Below are 19,842 nucleotides of genomic sequence, written 5' to 3'. Positions count from 1 at the left end.
AAAGGAGCTACAGACAAGAGGGACACTTTGAAGAAAGCACAGGAGCTGCAGATGAGAGACAGTTTGAAGATGGCCGTTGAAAGCAGATTCCTGCTCTGGAAAAGCTAAGAGAGGACACATACCCCAAAGTGCAACTAAGAGTGACATTTTTGAGGAACTGCAGCCTAGTGAGGAATGTCCTGGGAGAAAGTCATTTTGAAACCAGAACTTTGGAGCAGGCACCAGCTAACAGATTTTCCGGACACCATTGGCCATCCTCCAATGAAGGTACCTGATTGCTGATGTGTTACCTTAGACACTTTATGGCCTTAAGACTGTAACTGTGTAACTAAATAAACCCCCTTTTATAAAATCCAATCCATCTCTGGTGTTTTGCATTCCAGCAGCATTAGCAAACTAGAACAATAGCCCAGCCCTATGTAGTTGCTTAACAAAATAAGATGAAGAACATCTTACTGATAGTCATCCAGATACTTTCTCCTGTTGTCTGGAGACTTCTTTAACCAATAATAGTGTTTTAACCATCACATTCCTAAATATTTTCATATCCAGAAAAAGTTCTTTGTTATAATTAGCCACATTCAAATTATAAACGTGAGGTTTTAAAAATGGTCTAGTGATTATTACACAAAGATGAAACACATTTTCTGTTTTATCTTGAAGCACTAGCATACCTTTCATATAAAGATATGTACATGTGTATATATATGTAAATATATATATTTGTTAGTAAAGTTGTGGGTTTACAGAACAATCATGTATAAAATACAGGATTACCCTATACCAACCTATTATTAACACCTTGCATTGGTGTGGTACATTTATCACAATTGATTGCAGTTCTGTGGAATTTTTGAAAATTTTTATTCTAGTAGCATATATATATAACCTAAAATTTCCCCTTTTAACAACATTTAAATATGTAATTCAGTGCTGTTAATTACATTCACAATGTTATGCTGCCATCACCACCGTATATTACCAAAACTTTTCCATCATCCCAAGTAGAAACTCTGTACATTTTAAGCCTTAACTCCTTAATCCCTACCCAAGCCTGTCCTCCAATAACCTATATTCTGGATTCTGACTCTATGAGTGTGTTTATTCCAATTATTTCATATCAATGATATCATGCAATTTTTGTTCTTTTGTGTCTGGTGTATTTGACTCAACTTGATGTCTTCAAGGATTATCCATGCTGTCACATAAATAAGAACTTCATTCCTTTTTCAGGCTGAATAATATTCCATTGGGTACCGCATTTTGTTTATCCATGTGTCAGTTGATGGACACAGGTTGCTTCCATCTTTTGGCAAATGTGAATAATGCCACTAGGAACATCAGTATGCAAATATTTGTTCAAATCTCTGCTTTCAATCCTTTTGGGAATATACCTAGAATGCATTGTCAGGTCATATGGTAATTCTATACTTAACTTTCTGAGGAACTGCCAAACTGTTGTCTACAGCAGCTGCTGCATTTTACATTCCCACTAGCAATGAATGAATGTTCCCATTTCTCCACAACCTCTCCAACACTTTTAACTTTTTTTTTAGTAGTAGCCATTCTAGTGGATGTGGGATTTCATTTTGGTTTTGATTTACATGTCTCTAATGGCTAATGGTGTTGAATATCTTTTTAGGTGCTTTTGGCCATTTGAATATATTCCTTTGAGAAATGTCTATTCAACACTTTTGCCCATTTTTTCATTGTGTTACTTTTCTTTTTCTTGTTGAATTGAAAGATTTCTTTGTATATTCTATGTATCAAAACCTTACCAGATATGTGATTTCCAAATATTTTCTCCTGTTGTGTAGGTTGTGGTTTTACTTTCCTGATTAAGTACTTTGAGGCTCAAAAGAATTTAATTTTGATAAGGTCCCATTTATCTATTCTTTTCTTTTGTTACTTGTACTTTGGATGTAAAGTCTAAGAACCATCGTCTGACACAAGATCCTGATGATATTCCCTATGTTTTCTTCTAGGAGTTTTATAGTCCTGGCTCTTACATTTAGGGTTTTTATTTATTTTGAGTTGATTTTTTATAAGTCGAGGTTGTGTCCACCTTCACTCTTTTGCTAGTGGAGACCAATTTTCCCAGCACCATTTTTTCAATAGTCTGTTCTTTCCCAATTTATGGTCATTGCCCCATTGTCAAAAATCAGTTGTCCATAAATGTGAGGGTTTATATTTGAAATCTCAATTCAATTCTATTGGTCTCTTGCGCCAGAACCGTGCTGTCTAGAAAGTGTGAGTCTTCCAACTTCGTTCTCCTTTTTCAAGATGGCTTTGGCTATTTAAGGCATTTCCCCATTCAATATAAATTTGATGATTGGCTTTTCCATTTCTGTAAAAAGATTCTTGGAATTTTTATTGGGATTACATTGAATCTGTAAATCACTCTCTATAGAATGGACATCTTAACAATATTTAGTATTAATGAACATGGAATGTCCTTCCATTTATTTAGATCTTCTTTGATTACTTTTAGCAATGTTTGTAGTTTTCTATGTGCAACTCCTTTGCATCCTTGTTTAGATTTATTCCTAGGTATTTGATCCTTTTAGTTGTCATTGTAAATGGAGTTCTTTTTCTTGATCTCATCTCCAGATTGTTTATACCTAGGGTTTAGAAACACTACTGAATTTTGCATGCTGATCTTGTACCTAGCCACTTTGCTGAATTCATTTATTAGTTCTATTAGCTTTATTGTGAATTTTTTTAGGATTTTCTGTATATAAGATCATATCATCTGCACACAGGGAAAATTTTACTACTTCTTTTCCAAGTCAAATTCTTTTTATTTCTTTTTCTTGTCTAATTGCTCTGGCTAGAATATCCAATACATGTTGGATAACAGTAGTGACAGTGGGCACCCTTGTCTTTTCCATCAACTTAGAGGGAGAATGTTAAGCCTTTCACCATTGAATCTGATGTTAGCTTTGGGTTCTTCATTTTCTGCTCTGTATCATGTTGAGGAAGTTCATTCTATTCCTACTTTTCTAAGTGTTTTTTTTTGTTTGTTTTTTTTCAAGAGGTGTGCTGGATTTTGTGAAATTCCTTTTCTGCATCAATTGAGGTGATCGTGTGTTTTTTTCCCTGCTAATAAGGTGTATTACATTAATTGATTTCCTTATATTTAGCCACACTTCATACCTGGGATAAATCCCACTTGATCATGGTACAGAATTCTTTTAATGTTTTCTTGTGTTCAGTTTGCTAGTGTATTGTTGAGGATTTTTGCATCTATATTTCTAAGAGATATTGGTGTTTTCATGTGGGATCTATATCTAATGCTGGTATGATGGTGATATTGGTCTCATAGAATAACTTAGGGGGTGTTCTCTTTCAATTTTTGGAAGAATTTGAGCAGGATTGTTATGAATTCTTCTTGGAATGTTTGGTAAAATTCCCCTGGGAAATCATCTGGCCACAGGATTTTCTTTGTTGGAAGTTTTTTGATTACTGATTCACTGTCTTTACTAGTTATTGATTTGTTGAGTATTCTATTTCTTCTTGAGTCAGTGTAGCTAGTTTGTTGTTTCTACGAATTCACCATTTCATCTAGGTTATCTACTTTGTTGGTGGACAGTTATTATTCATAGTACCTTCTTATAGTCCTTTTCATTTCTGTAGGGTCAGTAGTAATTTCCCTCATTTTCATCTCTGATTTTAGTCATTTGTGTCCACTTTCTATTTTGGTCATCAGTTTAGCTAAAGTTTGTCAATTTTATTGCTCTTTTCAAAGAAACAACATTTGGTTCTGTTGATTTTCTCTATTTTTTTTTAATTCTCTATTTCATTTAACTCCTCTCTAATTTTTATTATTGCCTTTCTTCCACTCACTCTGGGTTTAGTTTCTCTTCTTTTTCTAGTTCTTCCAGTTTTGAAGTTAGGTCTCTGATTTGAAATCTTTCTTCTTTTTTAACGTAAGCATTTAGAGCTATAAATTTCCCCCTCAGCACTGCATTTTTTGAATCTCATAATTTTGAGTATGTTGTATTTTTATTTTCATTTGCTTCAAGCTATTTCCTAATTTCCCCTGTGATTTCCTGTTTAACTCACTAGTTCTTTCAGAGTACATTGTTTAATTTCCAAATATTTGTTAAATTTCTGTTTCACCCTCTGTTATTGATTTCTAGCTTTATTCCGTTTTCATCAGAGAAGATACATTTTATGATGTTGATATTTTTTAATTTATTGAGCCTTGTTTTGTGATCTAAGTTATGGTCTTTCCTAGAGAATGATCCATGTGCCCTTAAGAAGAATGTGTATTCTGTTTTTGTTGGGTGAAGTGTTATATATATATTTTTTAGGTCTTGTTGGTTTAAACCATCGCTCAAGTTTTATATTTCATTACTGATCTTTTATCTAGATGTTCTATCCATTATTGAAAGTGATGGTAAAGTCTCCTACTATTAATGTAGAACTGTCAGTTTCTCCCTTCAAATATGTCAGTATTTGGTTCATATATTTTGAGGCTTTCCTTTTAGGTGCATATATATTTGCAATTTTTATGTCTTCTTATTGACTTGACCCCTTTATCAGTATATAATGACCTTCTTTGTCCCTCATAACTGCTTTTGACTTAAAGTATATTTTATCTGATATTAGAATAACTCCCATAGCTCTCCTTTGGTTACTATTTGCATGATATATTTTTTTCTATCCTTTCACTTTAAAGCTACTTTGAATTTAAGGTAAGTCCCTCCTAGATAGCATATAGTTGGGTCATGCTTTTTTATCCATTCTGCCAATCTCTGCCTTTTGACTGGAGAGTTTAATCCATTTATATTTGAAGTCATTACTGATAAGGCAGGGCTTTCTTCTGCAATTTTTCTATTTAGTCTTTGCAAGTATTATACTTTTGTTTGCCCTCAATTCTTCCTTTAATTCCTGCTGTCTTATTTATTTGATTTTTTAAAAAAATTTCCTAAATTTTTTATTGTACCATATTGAGTCCCTTCTCATTTCTGTCTGGATATATTTTTCATATGTTTTCTTTGTGGTAGCATCGGGTTAAAATTCAACATCCTAAATATATGACAATCACATTTTATTTGATAATATCTTGGCTTCAATTGCATACACATACACTGTTCATCTACCCCCTCCACCCCCACCTTTTTTTGTACCTGTTACAAATTATATCTTTGTACTTTGTATTTCCAAAACCATAGATTTATCATTGCTTCACATGCATTTACATTTTAGCGCCTGGACAGAGTAGCAAGTAGGGTTACATACCAAAAAATACAATACAATAGTGCTGATAGGGACTCTGGAGATTCAAAATGGTTGATTTGGGCAGTTCCTGCCTGCTTAATAGTTGTTTAGGTGGGGGGACTGATTTCTCTAGCTTCCTACTCCACCATCTTCCCACAGTACTGCAGAGAAATATTTTTTTTAAACTCAGGAAATGTGGGATATAGACCAAAATTTGATGTAATAGTATTTACTGAAAAATTTGCAATGGCAAAACTAGACATGAAAATTTATAATTTAGGAATACACAACACTAATTAAATAATAGAGTTTGCCACTTTAACACTGTAGTTTGGATATAAAGTCAAAGTTTTTTCTATTTTTAGGTAGTAGTTTTTATAAATATAGTAAAAAAGTACTTTATAGTTTCTCCTAATTTTCTACCTATGTTTTATAATCTGTATTATATCTTCTGAGATCCAGAATTTGGAGAGCTTTGAGAAAATTATCTAAGGGTTTAGTAGAATTTTTTTTTCCATTTTCTCCAAATTAATGAGTCATTCTCTTCAACCAATGCTTTTTTGTCATTCTTGGGTCTATCAGTTATGAAAGCAAAAGTTTTGGACAATAAGTGTAATATAAATAAATATATAATATAAAAATATAATAATGTTTGTGGAAATATAAAGCACCCCATTTTTATTATTTTTTGAGGGTTTTTATCTCACTATTTTTATTTAAATATAATTTCAAGATTGAAAACAAAAATTGTATTCAAAACAACCTTTTGATAAAACATGAAATTTCATTCAAGTTATTTTTTTATCTTGGAATATTGTTACTATATAGTAGTATTCTCTTTCAAGTAAAATTTAATTAACAAAATCATATTTTTTAAAAAAGTGAATTTAGTACAACAGCATCTATGTTTATTTTCAATACCATGAAGTTTTTAATTAACAGAAAACCACCATGGGTTGCTTCTTTAGAATACCACTAAATGTTAGAGACATCGTCTACTGTACCGGAGTTTCACTCCTGGATGAGGATGTCTGGGAATTCATATGGATGAAATTCCATTCAACCACAGCAGTTTCTGAGAAGAAAATATTATTGGAAGCCTTAACTTGCAGTGATGACAGGAATTTATTAAATAGGTGGGTCAAATTAATCTATGTAATGAATATATTTCTGTTAACTGAAATTGTTTTTAGTTTTTATTGTCACTAATATTTGCTAGTTACTCTAAAATATATCTTCTTAAAGCTTAGGAAAATTGCCATGTTAACATGACTTGGGAGATATGCCTTTATGACTAATTTTTATATATACATATGCATACTTATATCTTCTTATATGCCAATATTCTTATACATACATACATGTAAAAAGAAAATATTTCATTATAAAAGGAAGTATTTATTATAAAATGTTTAAAAAAGTGTGTATTGCGTCATAAAACCAGAGTTGTGAGTTCTGCATCCACAAGAATTTTTCAGTGTTTGATTAATGTTATTTCTTGAGAATTACTGTGAATTTGACCTCCCCCCCTTTATAAGCAGAAATTTGTTCAATTGATAAATTTATGTTATTAAAGTTGACAATGAAGTCTTCTTTTGAAACTTCTTTTAACAATATAAACCACAAAGTTTTTAAGAAGATTATTAAAATGTTAAAGAACTAAATTTTTTTCCACATATCTGTCCTTAAAGGCTTCTGAATCTGTCTCTGAATTCTGAGGTGGTGCTGGATCAAGATGCAATTGATGTCATAATCCATGTAGCTCGAAATCCACATGGCCGAGACCTTGCCTGGAAGTTTTTCAGGGATAAATGGAAGATATTAAATACCAGGTAGAAATAAGAGTTCAGTCATTCATACATGAGTGAGTAAATGCAGTGTGACCTGATAAAGGTCCAACTTTTTTGTGTTATAGCCAAGATACAGGTAATAGGATTAGATTTTAAAGTAATCAACCAAGTTAGGCATCAGTACTCCTGTAAAACTAAGAATTATTTTAACAATTCTAAACATTATTCATTTATTAAATATCAATAACCTTAAAATTAATTATATTTGGAAAGGTAGGAAGTACAAAAGGTTTAGTGGAGCAGCTTTCCCGAAAAGCTATCAGACTGTCCAAGGTTGAGGAAATCACACCATAAAACTCCTATATCCTGAACGTGTAATAGAAAAAAATGATTTATAAGGCAGATATAATGGTACTATAATAAGAAAACTTTAATTACCTCTGTAGAATTGTTTTAAATGTCCTTTATATATAAATATCATAAAACATCTGAAATAAAATTATGGTATGGAAAAGGAGCATTAACCATTCTGAATCACTGTAAGATTCTCGTTGCAGTAGAATTCATTCCCACGGCGTCTTGTTTCATGGTGAGATTTCTTCTGTTTCAGTTTTTAAAAATATATCATTATGTATTTAAATATATTATAACAAATGTTAATTTATTACTCTGATAATCTCTGTGGTATTTTAAAATTAAATTTATTATAGAGCATGTAAATGCTTCATGTTCTTCTCAAACTTCAGTGTCCCCAGACAGTATTTTTTCTCTTTTAAAAACTGATACACAAAATTTGTTATTTTTAGGCATACTTTTATCAGTTGCCCACATATAAGAAATTTATATGAATGGCTGTGTCATATTAAAACACATTCTATCTACAGGTATAGCATTATCAGGAAGTACTGATAATCCTAGAGGGCACATTGGCTCCTTTATATTTTGGGCTCAGAACTGGGAATGATTGGAAGCTTAGAGTTTGCTTTTCTGTCATGCAAATAATAGAATGGATTGTTAGACATGTATGGTGAAATTAATATATACAAGCATTTCATTTTAAAATTATCAAATATCTACCAATACTCAGGAGCTTCTTTAGAGAATGGTGTTGCAGAGCAGTTTAGCATAACACACATATGGTTTAATCCCTGCTAAAAAATATTTGGTTCCTCTGAAGCATATTTTATATCATTGAGAGTCAGTGATCTCTATGCCAAAGGTAGAAAGGTTAAGGTTTCAGTGTATTAACTAATACAGTAGTGTTTACCTTGATAAATAGGATTGTCTTATCTGTTTCTACTCCACTGTCAATCCCTGACTGTTGGAGTTCTTGGGAGCCCTGTGCAATGTACTATTTTCTTCCCACTCTGCAGGTTTTGGTTGTCATCCACTCTCATGTTGCAGTCATTCCCAGATGTACATCTCTAGCTCAAACATTTCATCAAAACTTTACCCTATGATATCCAGCTTCCCATTGGAGGCCTCTGCTGGGATGAGCCTGCAAAGCTTATCTCATCAGTTTCTTCTTGTCTTCTTTTTCTCGGTGATTTGTAGGATCATCCACCAGTTGTTCAAGCCAGACACATGGAAGTCTACATTGGGCTGCTTTCCCTTGCCTTATATAAACAATTAAGCTTGAGGTCTTGCCAATTCAACAACTCCTAAATGTTTCTTGAATTCTTCCTTTTCCTCTCTTTCCCTGCTACCATTGCCCTAGTGCAGGTTCTTATCTCTTGCCAGTACTCTTACAAAAGCCTACTGTCTCCCCGCCTCCTATAAAAACTACTCCCACTACAGCAGCCTCTTCCCTTTTGTTCCAAGAATCATCCCATAAAAGCAAATGTGACATTGCCCTGCTATAAAACCTTCAATGGTTCTCTGCCACACCTAAAATCTATGCTTCTTAGTAAATCCCTGACCACTCACCCCTTCAACCTCCTCTTCTTCTATCCCCAGACTTGCAGTTTATTCTCTCTTAATCCTGAATTGCTTGTGATTGTCTGCACACACCATGACATTTCACACCTTGCCATGTTTATGTTGGTCCTCTGCCTAAAATTACTTTCTTCCCTGCTGCTCAGATCTACTCGATACTCAATCCAGATGCCAACATCTCCCGGAAGCCTTTCCCAAGGTCCCACAGTGACAGAGACTTCTCTGATCACAGCATATAATTTTATCTTCACCACACGTAGCCACATTAGATAGAAATTATCTGTTTACATGTTTAGCTCCTCAACTAGATAGGGTAATGCCTGGAAGGAAGGATTATGCCTTATTCATCATTACATGACAGTATAACAAAGTATAAGCAGAAGCAATTGCTACTCCCTTAGAAAAATATTTTCATTTCTAGAGAGAAGGCAACTTCTGTAACCATATACTGATTACTAATGATTACTTCCATTAATTGCAGACCTGTTTGTTTGCTTTTACCTAACTGACTCTTTCCCATGGAATAGTTCTAATGTTAAAATTGCAACAAATTGTGGTCATCCTGTTCAGCTCCCTCATTTTACAGTTGAGAAAACTGAGGTCCCAGAAGCTAAAATACTTAAGGACATCTGGTAAGGCAGCATTAGTAAAATCTTATAATGGTGACTGGAGCTTTGCTTTCAAAACTTAGTCTTATTTTTGGTTTACTTTAATCCTAAGAGTATGATAGCCTATGATGGTCCTTAGCCCAGTAGAAACAAATAAGTAAAATAAGCATTCTTTCCAGCTTACTACCACAGATTGTTCCTTGCCTTGGGTCATAAGTGAGTCAAATAATTATTTTTATGGTACAGGGGTTATGCAATCCAAATGAACAACTAGATATTTTATTTCAATACCCACATGAAAAAAATGCTAATATTTTGGCAATGTTGTTGAGAAATTTGGCTTGGTTTCTAAGCATAAAAAAGTAGGATGCCAATGTCAATTATGACTGATCAAACAAGAGGATCTGTGTGACAGACAGATATAATGCCTGTGTTGATCTTACAGACCTCATTCCTTTACTGGGATCCTTTTCCTTATAGTAAGCTAAGTTGCTTTAAAGTTGAAAGTTTCAAAATTTTTCTCATTTCTTGGATTGGAAGTATAACAGTTAGCATAAGTCCATTTGCAGAGGGATTTATTTTTACGTTACTGCATCTTAGACCTCTCTGAAATACTGTTGGCCAAATCAGTTGGAATCACACCAAATTAGGTGGCTATCCTGTAGACACACCTTCCTGAATCTACCTGACCCTGGAGAAATGGCCTTGATTGCTCAGAGTTCTTAATGGCAGTCCAGGCAATATTCCTTGAATGGAACCCTTGAGAAGGACTGTAAAATTCTTTATAGTAGTATTTCTTAAATAACTACCTGTATTGACATTAAGACTCTTTTTTTTTTATCTTTTGAGGTATGGAGAAGCATTATTTATGAATTCCAAACTTATAAGTGGAGTTACAGAATTTCTTAATACTGAAGGTGAACTCAAGGAGGTAAATATTTTAGAATGAGTTCTAATGTTTTTTTTCTTTTTTATGCATATGAAATCATACGTCTATTTTAACCATTTGTTTCCAAAAGATTCACACCCATTCTTTTTACATACACACAGTCATACAACCATTCACCCATGTTAAAGACTTTATTCAGATCATTATTTGCAAAGGTATTTAGAATAAGCATTGTTTGTAGGAGGTGTTTGAACCTAGTGATTTTCAAACCTGGGGACCCATAAGCCACTCCAGAAAGTTTTGATCCAAACAGTTGCTCCTCAGCTGATTCTATGAACACAGCACAGGATCCACTAAATAGCAAAAACTCTCCTGTCAATGATTTAGTATTTGAATACAAAGAACCTAAGTTAATGTTGAGGTACAGAAATGGGAATTAGTTTCACAGTTTTACAGTTATGCAGTAGAGAGTTTGGATAACTGGACATGCTAATGATGCCTTATATTATCTAGAGTGTTAAAATGAGTGAATTTATATGTGTTGAAAGGGACAATCTGGCAATACTTCTTGAGATTAATAATTTGTTTTAAATTCTGATTGATAGAATCACAAATGAATTTCATTAATTAAAATAAACTTAATTTTTTTAAGGACCATTGTCCCATTTGTGGAGTATCTAGCATTTCCTTTTTCTCTTTCAGTGTGTTTTACTGGAAATTTAAACCAGCCAGTTCTTTGACCATTAACTGACATCTCTACTAGAGAGGAGTATAATATGGCAAGAGTTAAGTAGATAGGAGGTAGGAACAAAATATAGATAATTTTAATTGAAAAGAGATGGGCTTCAATACCTATTGCTCTTTCCTCGTTCTCATCCACTAAAAGTATTGCTGGGAGTTGGCATTGAGATTCATGTTTTCCTCATGATGGAAGTGCCTGATGCTGTGACCCAGAGCTAATCACATTGGATGGCATTCCTTTAGAAGTGTAGACCTGTCACCCTCCTTAATTTCTTATGACATTGCCCATTTCCCTATGATCATCCCCCATGCACTTACTTGAATTATTGCATGTTATGGACTAAGCTAAGCTAAGTCTCAGATTGTGATGATTTGAAATGCAACTTTTATCCTTGCAATGTGTGTTCCTGCCTCTCAAGGATTTATTTTGAAAACCCAACACATTTTTTTTTCCCTGTGTGTAAATGGGAAGGAATTTTTTCATATCCATAAGAAGCAGAAAGGAAGAGCAATTAAATTAATGATTGCTTCCAATTTTCTGTTATTTAAATGAAGTACTCTTAATTTCATGATTTAACATTCAATAATACAGGAATTAACGATGCATTTAGTGACAGCCTGTGAAGTCATGAAGTGAACACAAGAAGTGAAAGGACCCCTCCCCTCCTCTCCTCTAATCCTGGCTCTCCCCTTTTCTCCTTCCCTCCCTTTTCTCCTCTCCCCTCCCTCCCCCTCTCTTTAACTCCCCCAGTCCTCTCCTCTTTTCTCCCCCTCTCTCCACTCTTCTCTTCCCCTCTCTGCCCTCCCTTGTCCCCTCTCCCTTTTCCCCTCTCTGTCTTCTGTCTCTCTTCTTTTCTGTTATTGGTAATACAAGCCATGACAAAGCATGTTTTAAATGGACATATAATTGATTTTATCAAATACTGACCAGGTCACTTTACATATTTCACTAATATATTTAGTTTTGTTTTGTTTTTTTTTTACAGTTTATTTAGTTGGCATTTACATGCCTCAAGATGCCCCTATCATGAAAGTTTCAATTTTGAATCTGAAACTGAATTGTGACTTTCATTCCATTATTTACAAGGCAGCTAACTTCACAATAAAGGCTTTCAGTGGAGTCAGTGATGAATCCCTTCATTGTGGAGCCACTTGCTCTGACTTTCTAGTTTAAAAACTGCTGCTGTAGGTTTTTTCATGCTTTCATCATCTAATCATAGTCTGTAGTATTGGGGACAACTGTTGCTTGGGTGCAGTGGATTCATTTGTATTGCCAATAATCCCCTTCCTTAATAAGAAGGAGGCTGAGGAAAATCCAGTCATTTCCCCCAATAACCCACAAGCCTCATAATCAGAAAACTCAATTGATCCCTTTGGATATGCCATAATCTTATTTCTGAGTGTTTATGGCTTGAAAGGGAATCAGCGTTCTCATGAATTCTGAAAACTCATTCAGGGTTTCAATGATCTCATCAGCTTTTGGCCATTCAGTAGAGAAAATAATATTGCACCATGGTCTCTTCCCTAAAATTGCATTCTAGTATTTGAGAGAGAGAATTCCTTATTAATTACATGGCTTCTAGACATTTTAACAATATTTCCCCATTAAACAGTTCATTATTTCCTTCATTTTAAAGTAATAAGTACAACCTCACAGAACCTCAGAGGCTCTTGCCTTTTTTTTCCAGTCATGTCTATTAAGCAGTGTGCCCCAACATATCAGCCACCTTGTTTCCTGCCTGTTAAACCTACTCTACAAGGCTTTGGTAGAAGATTATAGATCCTGTGCATCACAGACATCCTATTTATAGTTTTAATGTTGAAAATATAAACCTCATAATAGGGCAATAGCTAATTCTATTCATTTATATAGTCACTAAGAGTATATTATGTTTTGCAATTTACTAGAAAAATGATGCAAATTGTTATGTGATGTTTGGGTCTAGGGTTCCCTAAAATAAGAATTATTGTTTGAAATTCAGAACTTTTTAAATGGAAAAATTAACAAAAATGTCTAGAAAGTTTATGCTAAGAACAGTGAGCACAAACAATTTTGACCTCTTACTAAATATTGTTTTATAAATAGTGTCTAGGCTTGCAATGTTTTTGAATAAAAGCATAAAATGGCATAAATTCTCAGAAAATAGGATTACAAAATTAATGAGAGCAGGAGGACTACCAAATTGCTGATGAAAGAAGCAAACTGCAATGCCAGATGCCTTCCATCTAAAGTGAGGCCGGGATCTGTGGGGTCCGTGGTCATGCTCTAGGACCAGTCAGACAGCTGCTCTGGCCACACTGGCTGTAAGAGCTGGGGACATATATGGGGAAGAGGAGCAATTTATGCCAAATATGGAAAGTGGAGCAGATGTGCTTTGATGAATAAGCTGCTCTTAAGCTGCATATGAGTCACCTCAGGCTCTCTGAGCTCACTAGGGACGAGGGACATATTTAGTGCATTTAAATAGTGATTTAAGAAATGAATCCCTAGAGACCTGCCAGTTACTTTGTCTGTTGAGACTTCTCTTCCAGGATGATCTGACCTTCTGTTCTTGGGTTAATAACACATTCATATTCAAATCCGTAGTTTACCTTTAAGGAGGACTTAGAGTTTTACCTCATGCATTCATTCTAGCTCACTATCTCATAAAAAGGTCAAAAGGATGCTCCACAGAGACAGAGTTGCCAAGAGGTAGTTTATCACAATCTGGCTAATCCAGTTATTCCTAAGAAAAAAATGTAATAATGCAGAACATACTTTAAAAGGAGTAGATATAATTTTTGTCTTCATTGACATGTATTATGTAAATAATGCCATTTGCAAGGCATTTTTGCAATAAATTAAAACACATAATTCAGAACATAGTTCAAAATGGATAGAGACTGAATGAGTCCTAACATGAATCTATGAATAAAAATTTATTGTTGTGTTAATCAGCTAAATTGTAAAAATGTGGTTCATGTGCTTCCATAAGCCTGCCCTGGGAAAATTTTATATGTGTGCACATGTTAACAGGCGCATGTGGCGTGGTGCCTGGAATATTGGAGATAGCCAATAAATTTCAATCCCTTCCCTTCATCCGCTCTCCTTAATATGTGTAAATTTTGTCAAATATCAAATCAGTTTTAAGGATAGCACAGATGATTATTATACATTGTATATTTTATATGTTTATTTAAAAAGCATAGTGATTTGGAACTGTTATAAAGGATATAGTGCTGAAATATGATTATCCATTGCTAATCCTGCAGGGCAAAGGGTTTTGTAGAAAAATAGAGGATAAACTTTGCAAATGAGAAAAATCCATCAACACCATGTAAGCAAAGTAACTCTGTCACAAACAAGCCAAGCTATCCATGAACCAATTTCTAAATTAAGTCAGAAAGGTGTAATTAACTGCATTTTAAATCCTCCCTCCTTTCTCCTCCCTGCCCCTGAGTCGATCTTGATGCTCTGCATTTCCCGCCTTTAAGCCCTAGCATAGCCTCCATGTGGCGCCCACCGTGTGGTGAATCGCACCCCACACTAATTATGCCACATCATGTTTCTGTGTTGCAAGTTGATTTTTCACATTTGTCTATTAGGGTTGCAATTGTTGGTTAGTTGCCAATTTCTTAAGACAAATCAAACAGAAAGAAAAACTGCTAGTATTTAATCTGTAAATAAAATCCCTGAATCTCCCCAGAATATGTGAACTTTCCAAAGAATATTATATATTAATAGAAATGATGACAAAATATTTAAAATTGTTTTTTTTTTTAATTAAATGCTCAAATTCTCTAAGTGACACAACATTCCTCTGTACTTTTTACTAAATCTGGTTATTCGGGTGATTGCAGTGTCATTAATCATCCAAATTTCATAGCATCATTGCTTTTTCCCATTACCCAATAACCTTGCTAAACCTTTGCCATGAAAGATAGTGTCAAGCCCTCACAGTGCTTATTTGGAGAAGAGGAAGAGTAATTTTCTCTCTATAAACAAAAGGTGAACTTTAGTCCTTATATTCAGTTTCTAACTCTATTTCTTACATTAGATATGCCTTATAATTAGAACTAGTCTGCCACAATCCCATCAACCTATTATGAAAAATAAATATATCTGTTTTTAATATTTATTCATGAAACAAGGAACTGAATTTGGATCTATCTAAACTGTAATGCCCAATATTTTTTCTTTTCAGTCCCCAAAGCAATTATATCACATCTAGTTGAAACAATCTATCATATTGCAAATCATTATCAAACTCACACCTCAATGAAAAGGTAACTTCTGTAGTGATTGTGGCACTTTGTCCCAGATAGATTCTTGTTCACATGTGTTGGACATGAGTTCGTTTTTATTATTAGATAAGTTGTAGGTTTATAGACAGATCATGCAGAAAATTCCAAGTTCCCATTTACCTGCCCTATTTTTAACATTTTGTATTAGTGTTGTAATTTTGTTACAATTGATGAGAGGATATTAGTACAACTCTACTGTTAACTATGATCCATCATTTACTTAGGGTTCACTGTGTTTTTCAGTCCTATGTTTATTTGTTTTTTTAATATTTGTTCTAGCCACATATATACAACCTAAAATTTCCCATTTTAATCACATTCAGATACATGAGTCAGTGATGTTAATTATATTCACAGTGTTGTGTTACCATCACCATTGCATACATTACCAAAACTTTTTCTTCAACCCAAACAGAAATTCTGCACTAATAAAGAATCCACTCCATATTCCCTACCCAACCTTGGCACCTGGTAAACTGTATTCTAGTTTCTGACTCTATGAATTTGCTTATTCTAATTATTTCATATCAGTGAGATCATACAATATTTTTCCTTTTGCGTCTGGCTTGTTTCATTCAACACGACATCTCCAAGGTTATCCATGTTGCATGTATCAGAACTTTATTCCTTTTCACAGCTGAATAATATTCTGTTTTATGTACATGCCACATATTGTTTAACCACTCATCTGTTGATGGATGCTTGCATTGCTTCCATCTTTTGTAAATTATAAATAATGGAATCACATACCTGATAAGGGTTTGGTATCCAGAATTTATTACAAAAAGATAACCCACTTAAAAAAAAATGAGCAAAAGACTTGAATAGACATTTCTCCAAAGAAGATATACAAATGGCTAAAAAGCATATGAAAAGATGCTCAATATCATTAGCCATTAGGGAATTGGAAATCAAAACCACAATGAGATACCATTTCACAACCACTAGATTGGCTACTGTTAAAAAATGAAAAATAACAAGCATTGGAGAGGAAGTGGGGAAATAGGAACATTCATTCATTGTTGGTAGGAATGTAAAATAGTGGAGACACTGTGGAAAACAATTCAGCAGTTCCTTAGAAAATTAAGTATAGAATTACCATATGACCCAGCAATCCCACTTCTAGGTACATATCAAGAGAAATGAAAATGATGACTTGAACAGATATTTGCACACTGTTGTTCATTGTAGCATGAGTTCATTTTAAGACATGTAAATTTACCATTTTAAAAATTCTATTTCTAGCTAAAGAACTTTATGAAGAACTATGATGGGGTAGCTGCCGCCTCTTTCTCACGAGCTGTGGAAACTGTAGAAGCCAATGTGCACTGGAAAATGCTTTATCAAGATGAACTTTTCCAATGGCTAGGAAAAGCTCTGAGACACTAAGATGTGTCTCACAAACAATTCAACTCGGAATTTTACGAGAAGACCCTTATTATGTGAAATGAGAAATATGTGCTATGTGAAAAATGGCCAGATTTTCAAAGTGTTAATGTGTGGGAGGAATTTTTGTTTTATTTTGTTTGGGGGACTCTTTTGTTTCATTCATTCTGTTTTGTTGTTCTACTGGGCATTCTTTTCTAAAGAAACTCTGACAAGTGAAACTAGCCACGATTGCTTCAGCTGTACATTACTCGCTATACAGGACCACATATGATAGCAGTGCATGTTGATGTTACAGTCAATTTGGGAAAACCTATTCAGAATATTTTGTGCATGGTTGTATGGTCCTGACTTCTTTCAGCATGCTTATTAAAACTGTCCAATGTTGTATGTGAATATATGTTACATCTAGGATGGGCATTATGCAAAAGCACAAAAAATTATCATGACGATCAGTGTTGAAATGAAGGAAAATTAAAAAGGGGAATTATATTCTCAATATAATGTAAGAGATAAAATAGCCTTTTAAGTGATGACACTGATTTCAGCACTTGGATTGTCTGGCAATGATTACTGTGTTGCTAACTCATTTTCATCGATTTAAAACTGTGTGTCAACTTAAACAGGCATAGAAATGGTGTATGCATATGGTTATGTACATAGGGAATCCCCATATGTATATGGTATGTTGTACACTGCACACGTGTAAGGAACCTCTTCAGATCAGAGAAAATTTATCTCTTATTATAAACATATGCGTACTTTGAAAAGGGTTAAAAGAATTGATCTCAACTCTGTCCTTCCTAACATTTTCCTGACTAAATTTCTCAAGTATAATGGATTTTTCATCTCCTTCCTCAACAGTGGTCTCTTATACCACGTGAAGATGAATTCATGCTAAATTTATGTATAAACTAATCACTCTGCTAATTATCTTAAGTAAGTGGCAGTCTTGCATCCTAAATATGGATTCTGTCATCATTTTTATCCTATCACATAAAACAATTCTGTAAACTTATAATTATCAGTGCTGAGAACGTGTTTATTTTCCATCTTGTTTGTTTTCCCATCTCATGTTGCATGGTCCAGAGAGTTAAAATCTCTCCCTCTGTATTGGTCTTTGTGTCTATATTACTCTAATCCTCCATTAAGCAACCATACCTCAAGTAGGTCTATTAGTATTTAATGACCTTTTATGCCAGTGGTGCCATCCATTAAGATGAAAAGTGACTTTCTTTGTGTTATCATGAAAAACTTTTCTTTTGGCATTGACAACTCTGTTCCACCTGGGAATTTTGAATAGCCTTTTTCATGGCTGTATGTTAAGTAACGTGTTTTTGAAATGGTATTCTCACCCAGTAGGCCAGCTCTCCAAATGTTGCTTAAATGTTCCCAAATTAGCATATTTTAAATTTACCACTGTAAATTACCACTACCGCTACTGTTCATAAGCCCAATGTTTATGGACCACTTCCTACTTTCATGGGTTTTCCACTTCTACAAATCTCCTTGCAAGCTGTTGAAACAAATATACTCTAATAGTCACAGAATACTGAAAAATCAATTAGATATTTTAGAAACTGGAGCCATAGATTTATTGTAAGTTTGTAGGAAAGAGGTGCAATTTCCTAATTCATATAACAAATACCACCTAAAATGAATTTTCTCCTTTTAGCAATTAATATATATTATCAATAACCTGAATGTCTCAGCACTTCACTGAATTGAAACAGGAATTTTAAGGGCTCCATGTGGTGTTAACAAGGCATGGTATTGCTTAGTATAAAAACTAAAAGTCATCCACCTATCCAATTACTGCACATCCCATTTGTGAAATCCTTAAGGGGTAAGTTCTGAGTCATAATAATAACACATTTCACACCGCCATGCAGGTCTCAAACATGTACTATATCACCATTAGTTTCATGAAACGGAAAAGATGAAAAATTAGAGGTGGATGTCTTGTTCTGTGTCATTAATTATGGAAAATTCTTAGTAGTTGTGGCATTCCTTGGAGTGAAATTACCATTTCCAACTTTGATTTAGAAGGGATTTTATACTTCTTTTTTCCTCCCACTGTTAATAATCATATCTCTTCTTTCATTATTTTAGTGGCCTTGAGCAACTGGTTTCACTACAATGTTGAATTCTAAGTGTATAATTATGTGCATTGTTCAATACCTCATGTAATAGTTGTTCTAGAGTATAGTGGTATCAATGGCATTGAGATGGAATTTTTGTTCTACATATATTTCAAAAATTCATCCTTTCCAATGTTGAAAATTACATCAGGCTTTAATGTTTTTTCATTGTTGAAATAAGTAATATTTTCAAAATAAGATAACCAATGATATCTCTTGGAATACTCTGTAAAATATAGTTATAAAATTATATTTTTTACATAGAGTTTTTATCTTTTCTCTCCTCTTTGTCTGTTTTACAGATCATATGCATGAAATCACAGATTGTTTGAAAAGTGTACAACAAGTAGGCATAATAATTTACTATTTCAATACATGTACAATAATAAAACTTGGTTTCAATTAGAGAGGACTAAATTAGTTACCACACTGGGTAATAAATGTCTCTAGTTAACTTACAAATAAAATTTTCCCCCTACTTGTACACAGTGACTCCTTCCCGTAAAATTTTCTTATAATCTTTGAAGTTTTTAAAATATACAATCTCAACTTCTAAGGCTAATAATCTATAATGCTGGAGGTATTCTTCAGTTTCAATAACATGGATTTTAGCTGGAGCTTAAATTCACTTTGGTTTATATATTTACAGTATAATTATATCACAGAAATGAGCTTTTTGTGGTAATGCAATTTATAAATATTATAATTGTATATTTTACAAGATTATTAAGAGATACTATGTATTTGTAAAATGCATTTCATTTTCAAATAGCTTTTACGCCTGCATTTTGAGTCTTCACAAAAGCAAATAAATTTTATTAGCCCCAATATTTTGATGAGGA

General features: G+C 33.7%; 1 protein-coding gene across 1 annotated transcript in view; it reads left to right on the top strand.

Moving 5' to 3' along the window:
• Positions 1–19,147, top strand: part of TRHDE (thyrotropin releasing hormone degrading enzyme) — a 427,626-nt gene extending 408,479 nt beyond the window's left edge. The window contains exons 16-19 of the mRNA XM_037846765.1: positions 6,195–6,362; positions 6,918–7,058; positions 10,409–10,490; positions 16,719–19,147. Of these exons, the coding sequence (XP_037702693.1) occupies positions 6,195–6,362; positions 6,918–7,058; positions 10,409–10,490; positions 16,719–16,862 (535 nt within the window). The 3' untranslated portion in view covers positions 16,863–19,147. The remainder of the gene's footprint in view (positions 1–6,194; positions 6,363–6,917; positions 7,059–10,408; positions 10,491–16,718) is intronic.
• The last annotated feature ends 695 nt before the right edge of the window (positions 19,148–19,842 follow it).

The sequence above is a fragment of the Choloepus didactylus genome, chromosome 8 (genome assembly GCF_015220235.1).
Source record: "Choloepus didactylus isolate mChoDid1 chromosome 8, mChoDid1.pri, whole genome shotgun sequence".
In the NCBI taxonomy this organism is placed as follows: Eukaryota; Metazoa; Chordata; class Mammalia; order Pilosa; family Megalonychidae; genus Choloepus; species Choloepus didactylus.
The sequence above is the reverse complement of the archived record's forward strand: the minus strand, read 5'-3'. Positions and strand labels throughout refer to the sequence as shown.